At 33.2% G+C, this 8668-nt stretch overlaps 1 protein-coding gene across 2 annotated transcripts; it reads right to left on the bottom strand.

Moving 5' to 3' along the window:
* Positions 1-3064: 3064 nt before the first annotated feature.
* Positions 3065-7901, bottom strand: LOC145167280 (uncharacterized). Of its 2 annotated transcripts, none has more exons than XM_079086435.1 (10): positions 7620-7901; positions 6013-6166; positions 5729-5915; positions 5444-5496; positions 5070-5207; positions 4889-4980; positions 4529-4800; positions 3876-3961; positions 3694-3795; positions 3065-3423 (listed from the first exon to the last, which is right to left on the bottom strand). In XM_079086435.1, exons 1-10 carry the CDS (start codon positions 7739-7741, stop codon positions 3262-3264), a joined length of 1368 nt encoding a protein of 455 aa, XP_078942561.1. In that variant the 5' UTR covers positions 7742-7901; the 3' UTR covers positions 3065-3261. The 2 variants fall into 2 exon arrangements, with proteins under 2 accessions (XP_078942561.1, XP_078942560.1); XM_079086434.1 differs by having other exon boundaries at positions 5426-5496; positions 7620-7900.
* Between the last annotated feature and the right edge of the window lie 767 nt (positions 7902-8668).

The following is an 8668-nucleotide window of genomic DNA, read 5'->3' as shown; positions in this document are numbered from 1 at the left end:
GGTTAACTGATAAACTTACCTTATACACCAATTGTAGCTTTGAGCTTTTTGGGTATTGGGCGTTGATAAAATGGCACAAAGTCGTATGTTGTTGGGGGCAGTGAAATGTGCTAGACGTTCACCACTGTCTATATCAGTCTAATATAAGTCTTGTGCAAGTGGGAGATTGAAAGGTCTAGTATGCTCAAGAATCATATTAAAGTGATATTGATAATTAACATTCGATACCAATGGGTCACATTAACAACAACTTGATATAATTGGGTATTTATTAGAAATTGATTTTAATAAATATTCAATAAAACTCTTATAATTAAATTGGAAATTATTTATTTTATGGAAATAATAATTTTCATTAGCAAGTAACATTACATAATTCATATGGTATGAATTAATAAGTCATGTACAATATTGTGGACTAGGTAAGCCTTTTGTCTTTTAGTAAAAGACAAAGTTTATATCTTATAAACTTTGAGTTTATAAAATATAAACTAAACTTTTCTCTTTTTAAGGAGCATGTCCGGTTTTAGAAGAGAAAGAGTAGAGTTATGGATTTCCAAATTGTTTAATCAAAAGTAATAAAGCATGGTGCATGCATGGGGACAAGGTTGTCTAAAGGTCTTAATTATTAAAGACCTTTAGATCAAGTGTGTGCTTTAAATAGTTAAAGTCTTGCATTCTTTTGGTTGTTCCTTGCTTGCAATTATCGAGAGCACCTTAGGGCTCTCTTTATCTCTTCTTTGCTTTGAAGATTGAAGAACTATCACTTGCATTTTGCTCTCTTTGAACCATACTTGGGTTTGGTTCAAAGCTTAAGAGTTTTATACAAAGAACTAGCATTCTACATCAAGTTGAGTCATTGTTGGTGTCTCAAAGGTTCCACATTCTTCATCAACTTCCAAGCCTCCCAAGAGGACCCATAGAACAACAAAGGTTGTTATTTCTTCATCATTTCTTTGGTTAGTGTTTAAATCTTTCTATAACTTGCAAGGAGATCCTTGGTGGGTATAAAATGTTATGTTATGTTCAAAATTTTAAGTCTTCCGTTGCCATATTTTTCTAGTTTAAGAAACTATTTTTGAACTAAAACCCAATATATATATATATATATATATATATATATATATATATATATATATATATATATATATATATATATATATATATATATATGTGTGTGTGTGTGTGTGTGTGTGTGTGTGTGTGTGTGTGTGTGTGTGTGTGCGCGCGTGGGTGGGTGGTGTGTGTGGTGTAATCTATTATTCATCAATACTTTATGATTTATAGAAATTAAAAGTGAGAGACTTATTTTGTAATAAGTCAAAGGTTTAACTTACGATGATACATATTAAGATAAATAATTTAATTGGATAATTACCTAATTTAAACTTCACATATTAGGGTTTATGCACGTATAAAAGGAATTCAATTGTTTAAGAGAAATAACCCTATCTCATCTTCTTTTTCTTCCTCCCTTCGTTATCTTGTTATGGAAAATAAATGCAAGCGGGTTTACGACTTTATTAAGTTCTTGCTATGATTGCTGTTTTGGGGTGCGACTATGATAAATGGATTCTACATGGGATCCTCATGTGTTTTATTCTTGATCATTAAAAAAAGTAAACACATAAACCTTCTTGTAGTTTAGTTTTTGTTGCTTGAATTCCATGAATGCGGATCTATTGGATGCATCATGATGGTTGTTTGTATTGATTTTGTTCCTCTTTGATTATTGTTATGAAAGTCATCATGATCCAATAAGCCATATAGGTTAATCCCAAGTTGTGTATCCTGAAATCAAAGAGTTTACTTTTGAAGAGATTTACCTTTAAGCTAGAGGCAAGGTGAAAACATCTAAGAATATTTCCTATCCATTTTTCCATTTACCACTAAAATTCATTTGAAATAGAACAGAGTCACTGAAATCCTACAATAATGAAGCATAAGGTTTATTGAGCTCTGCTTTTAACATCATTATTTTCTTGGCTTTTTTCGTCCATAAGCAAATTTCATTTATATCAAACAGTTCATCTAGAATACTGAGCCCTTCTACATATGGCGATTGTTCACAACTCACAACGAAAGAGATAACTTTTTTTAAATCGAAGTGGAAGGAGTTTAGAATGTAGAAGCAACCAATCAAACTTATGGGACGAAAATCTAAGAGGGCCAAGGGATCCCAAATTTTAGGTATAAGTTAAATGAAAGAAGCATTACACCCATGTGAAATATTTCCTGTTATTCAAAAAAATTAAAACTTCCGCAAACTAAAAAAATTAGAACTTCCACAAACTTGAAATGCACTAAGAGGATGTTTGAATAAGCTTAAAAAAGAAACTTTTTAACTTATTACCGATTCCACACCGGTATAAGTTAAAATGAGTGTTTGGATAGACGGTTTTTTAAAAACGACTTATAGCGTTGTGGAACCGAAGAGAAACCATTTTTGATAAGTTACTAACCCCTAACTTATCAAAACTCTTTATAGCTTATAGTTGCCCCCACATATTTAGGATACCTCTTTTTTTGTCATTTTGTCTAACACTAAAAATATTTATCAACTTATAGCGTTTTGACACCATATAAGTTAATCCAAACATTTTTTTAAGAACTTCGTTTTGATACCACTGTAAGCTAATTAGCTAATAAGTTAAAAAAAATACTTATCATTTCCGTTGGAATGAATTCGGCTTCAAGAAACATGCAATTGGTTTCACTTTTTTCTTTTTTTTGAAACAGTGCTATAGAGCTTCGACCTAAATTCAACATCCTCTTTTAATTTTAACAAAGATTCAGGTTCAGTCTCCCACTCACCATTAATGGATAGCCCATTGTTCCATTAATTACAGTTCCTTTTTTTTGTTGCCGTTTATTTGGTTAAATTTTATGATTCCATGAAAGAATAATGAGTTTTCCTCTGGATGTGACCTCACATCCTCATTATTTTAATCTTGCCTTTTGCCTTAAATCCGACTTCCGGGGATGTTCAAACTCCCAGGAAATCCATTTTTGAGCGTTAATTTCTTAGATATCTGCAGACAATATTTATCCGGACAATAGTTGATTAACGAAAAAAAAACAAAATCTTCAATTAATGAAAAGAAAAACAGGAGCTAAACCAGTCAGAAAGTAAACATATTGAAATTGTTTACATTAGCACACAGTTAGAAGCTTCAAAATCCAGTTGTTGGACATGGTGTTCTGTTTTACAACAGTTTCATTTTTACACCACAAATAGTTTAAAAAAAAAAAAAAAGGTAGTCAAGTAGCTAAGTGGTTGGGACAACTATCAAACATGGTGTGCCACATAAAGGCTCTAGAAAGCACCATCTCCAGCTCTTGGTGATTCCAATTGTGCGTTGGCAAATGTTGAAGGAACATCACCATCTCCTGGAAATCAAGCTTTAAAAGCTTATCTGACCACTGCATTATACCAAAAAAAAAAAAAAAAAAAAAAAAATCAAACCATTTTATTTGCAAACGAGGTTGAAAACGTAATCAATTTATTGCAAAAGGGTGGGTTATTATAATTAGGCATATAGGTGGGCCATCGCCAACAAGGAAAGCCCAATCCACATTGGAATTAAAGCTGAAACTCGAACCCTTCACCATCACTCGCACTCGTTAGGGGTAAGGGTAGGGGTAGAAAAGTAATTTGAATGCACACCCACCCCCATGAACATCACATCTTACCCTTAAAAGAAAACTGGCAAATATATACACAATGAAATCCGGTAAAGCGTCGCCTTCAGCAAGATACGTGTCCCATAAACGTGTAACAAGATGGAAGGGAATCTATAATAAATAAACATATAAAATTTAGTTGGTGGGGTTTTGCATAAAAAACAAAATTTTAATAGCAAAGCAGATCATACCTCTCGTATTAGAAGACAGTTAAACCACCGGAAAGCAAACTGAAGAAACTCAAGCCCTTGCTTATCTATGTGCCTTGCAACCGGTTCTAAAATTGTGGACTCAAAATTAACAATTCATATACATTTTTTATATTTGTAAATAACTCATCTAGAACTGTGATAAAATAGGCATAGAAAAGGACAATGTCACCAGTTGGTAATCAAGTTTCACATTTGTTCCACCTCAAAATTTTTTCCAAGAGGTTTAACCACTCAACTTTTAGTTATGTTCCTTTGTTGTGAAATTCTGAATTTCTTGTAGAATTTTGTATTTTTTTTTAACAGGAACTAATGCTGACATATGATGTGGCTGGTCTATAGAATTGATTTTTCAATTTTTTTCCAATGGTGTTACATTAAAGGGTCAATGTCACTAACGAGAGTTTCACAATTGTTCAGTTGTTGTGAAATTTTGTTACTGTGGTTAAACTTAAACCTCTTAGAAATTAGTATGGAATGTTGGTTGTTTCTATAAACATACCAGTACCAGGTCAACACAAAATACAAAATTTCATAGCAATGAAAAAAAAAAAAAACACAAATTTTAAAGCAAAAAAAGGAACGAAAGTGGTTATAGTACAAAAATAGGGTTAATGGAAGAGGAAGGGCAATACCGTCAATTCGCCTGACAAGCTCCTTGAGCTTAAAGACTAGCCTTTGGATCCCAGGCTGAGCGAATGTATAATGGTCTTGCATACCATCAAGCAACTTGGATAAACACCAATAACAATCGGCTTCAACATTCGAGATCTTTTCAGGATCTAAATCAGCAATTGACCAGCTTTCAACACTCCCTTCCAAGTGTTCTGACAAGAAGACAACTAAAAAAGGTGTTGCAAGGTCGTTTATTCCCTGCACATATCCACTTGCTGGATGCCTGATCGCCCTGTAACCAATTTTTTTTTTTTTTCAAATTTCAAGCACCAATCTCACAAATTTATTTCTTTCGACAAGGTCAAATAAGTAAATCTAACCATGTGTAGAGTATACACTCCAAAGATTTCTGCACTTCTGCTTGTTGGAAGAATGTGACGTCAGGCATAGTTCTAGGACAATCAACAGCAATCTGATAAAAAAACACACATCAGATTGGTCACAAAATGCAATAATATTTTTTAGTCTTTAGTGAGTGTGTGTGTGTGTGTATGTGTTTACCTGGCGCAACATATTAATCTCTTCATCAGTACGTTCGTTATCTGAAACGTCATAATACTGAGCAACACAGTCAAAATATTCGATGCGCTTTCTTCTTAGGACTCCCTCCCTTCGATCTGAATTAGGGGGTGCATATCCCTGTTGTCAGTTTATATTTAATATTTAAACTTAACACAACCAACAAAACAACATTAACTTACAACATAATTTAACTATCTATTCTATTCTATGTAACACAATACAAAATATTAACTACCATCACAATGCCATTGCCAACAAAGATAGAGAGACTAATGCCCCTTTGTTACTTACAAATTACAATTTACAAAAGACAAGGACAAAAAAATCATGATTACCAAGAGAAGCCTCCATACATTAGGGCGAAGATAAGATGGCACACCACTCCAAGCTAACTCTCGCAACTTGTCTGCAAACAATGTTCCAAAATAAAATCCAATCGACTGAAAAACTTACAATATAAATGAGTACAGGTAATAGTTTCATCGATATGTTATTATAGCCATAAGCATAGCATACTGATTTTGTTTCTTCTTATTACAACATTATACTTTAATTTTATTTTTTTAAATATAGCAATGTAATGTCCTGCAAAAACAAAGTATTTTCACCTCTAGAAAGAAGTGAAAGGAGGAACTTACCTAAAATGACAGTTGTGCCCCCTAAAACTTTGGTGAATTTCATTATCCTAGCAGTATCTGTAGCTCGGGCACCCATCACAAATCTTGGAGCCTCCTTTGCCATATCCTCAGAATTTGATATTGACAATGATGGGTTTGACTTGTTATCAGTTGTACTGGTATTTGGTTTATCTCTATGAATGTCATCCTACAAAAAAGTTGAGGAGTGCGATTAATGAAGAGGTATTTCTTGGCAGATGAAGATGAAATGGGTTGGGTTGGGTTGGGTTGGGTTGGGTTGGTACCTCGTTATCATCCATGTGTATGTGTTTGCTTGGTGGGCTATTGATTTCCGAGGGGCTCCTGCTACCACCAGGAGAACCCAAAATATTACCATCCACCGGATCCGATCTTCTTGTTATCAACACTTTACCAGGAAAGCTGCGACCCTTTAGTAGCCTATATATTATATTATAGTATATACATACATACGTATATACGACAAATCACTGAATCAGATAACATGGTATCAAATATGAAGGGTTGTTAACTGAACTACAAAAAGTAGCAACGTACTTCCATTGATTTGTTTACTATTGTATCATACTCTCATTTAGTCCTATTACAACATTGTACTTTGAAATATCTACCATCCAAATACAAAACAGTTTTCATTGCTATAGTGTGGTAATTATGGTTTAGGAAGAAAACAACTGAAAGTACAAGAAGATGAGATATTGGGTTTATATGTCTAAGTGTCCCTTCCTCCTTCAAGCTGGCTTTTACGAATGAGTTCTACACTTAGGTTCATATCATATTGTTAGATTTTTCCATAGTACAATGTCTTATTTAAGAAAAAAATTGAAATTACTATGTTGGAATATCAAGAAATGAAAAGTAGGATGGTGTAGCACACAAATAAATGAAACTGCGTTGCCTTTTCTTGCATTTGGACCAATTATAAATTAATGAAAGTTCTTCCTAAAGCAAGTTAGCATGTTTCTAATTTTTGTCCTATTGACATCAGGCTCGGTGCTAATTTAATTGAATGCACACCAAACACTATACATCATGTCCTGTCCTATGAAACATAGGGGGCTTAATGAACTCAAATTACGTCACTAACAAAAAATAGCATTCATTCATCTCCATAAGAAGTACCATTTTTACAAACACCCCTATGCCATTATTTGTGATGATGATGATGATGATGATGATGATGATGATGATGATGCAAAGATCAATAGACTCAACTTCTAGTAATCATTCATGGGGTTTTGACTTCTTCCTAATCCTTGATATTCAAGTGTATGGTTTCAGATGGCATACCCTCCACCATATATATCGCCCCCATCTTTATCTTTATCGAAAACCAAATAGAGATAACCCCCAGATTATGCACATCCGACCTATAATTACAGGGTTCAAAGTTCAAATTAAAGGACTAATGGTCTTGTCTTTTTATATCCTGAGTATCTTAGTTATGCATTAATGTTTTTTGCTGTAGCAAGCACCCATAGCAAACTATTTATAAAAATCAAATTACAAGCGTTGGAACAATATCCAATCAATCGTTTACCCACCAATGTATATATAATCACAAGGAAACAAAAGGTGGGTTGTGTTTTTATTTGCGAAAGCAAATGCCAACTAAAGAACATAATACAAAAGTTTGCCACATTGTATGAGCACGACATAAACAACCTCAAGTAACACATCAACATCGACGTTTAAACCTGCAGATCCAAAATTACTGATTTCTCACCGATCACAAATCAATAGTTAATCAATTCGATTATATACAAGACAAACCCATGTGTGTATCCTATAAGATCAGCTAAATAGAAATTTAAATGAGGAAATTTACGAATTTCGAATCTGGGTATACAATTAGAAACATAAAATAACATACCCTTGAACATTTCTCAGAGTTTGATTAAATCTTGAATCAAGGGTTGTGGTATGAGAATTATTTGGAGACGACTCTTGCTTCAGGTTTTCTTCTTCTTTGTTGTGACTGTTGTTGCTCTTCATCGTTCCTTGGCTACAACCATGGTGGTTGTTCGTCTGTTACTCGTGATTTTTGAAACCCAAAGGTACAAAAATTCAATTTCAACATGGTCTCAATAAATTTATAGTTTTCTACCCTCAGTGTAATTTGTGTTGTAAACTCTACCCCTATGTACATCGCTTGGCTACTTTATCTTAAAAAAGAGAACAAATTTTATTTCTACGACTATACATCTTTATCCTATATAACTATATAACTTAAGAATATTTTTATTCCGTCGTAGAAAGCTCTGCAATTTAATGCCACATGGCATGTCTAATTCATTGTTATTTGCGAAAAAAATAGTTTGTGGGGCTGGGTTTACGTTTTTTGTTTGTCCGTTTGTTGGTAGTATTTGATTTTCCGGTTTCCATTATAAGTGGTTTTTCTTGGGTGTATAAATGAGGTATGTTGGACAATCTTCTCAACAAATGATATGTTTATACTCATTTACCTAAATAATGTATTGGACTATTGGTTGTTGAGTTTTTTTTTATTGATTTGTTATTTTTTTTAATCATTAGTCGTTGATTTATTCGTTTTTGTTTGTATGAAACAAAAAAGCAAACTAAAGAACATAATACAAAAGTTTGCCACATTATATGAGCACAGCATAAACAACCTCGAATAACACATCATCGACGTTTAAACCTACCTATCCAAAAATATTGGTTTCTCACATATCACAAATCGATAGTTAATCAATTCGATCAAATACAAGACAAACCCATATGGGTATCCCTATAAGATCAGCTAAAAAGCAATTTAAATGAGGAAATATACGAATTTCGAATATGTATACGATCAGATACATAAAAGAACATACCCTTGAACATTTATGAGAGTTTGATTAAATTTTGAATAAATGGTTATGGTATGAGAATTAGTTGGAGACGTCTCTTGTTTCAAAT

This window comes from Lactuca virosa, chromosome 3 (genome assembly GCF_052849685.1).
Source record: "Lactuca virosa cultivar CGN04683 chromosome 3, Lactuca_virosa_CGN04683_v6, whole genome shotgun sequence".
Classification (NCBI taxonomy): domain Eukaryota; kingdom Viridiplantae; phylum Streptophyta; class Magnoliopsida; order Asterales; family Asteraceae; genus Lactuca; species Lactuca virosa.
The sequence above is the reverse complement of the archived record's forward strand: the minus strand, read 5'-3'. Positions and strand labels throughout refer to the sequence as shown.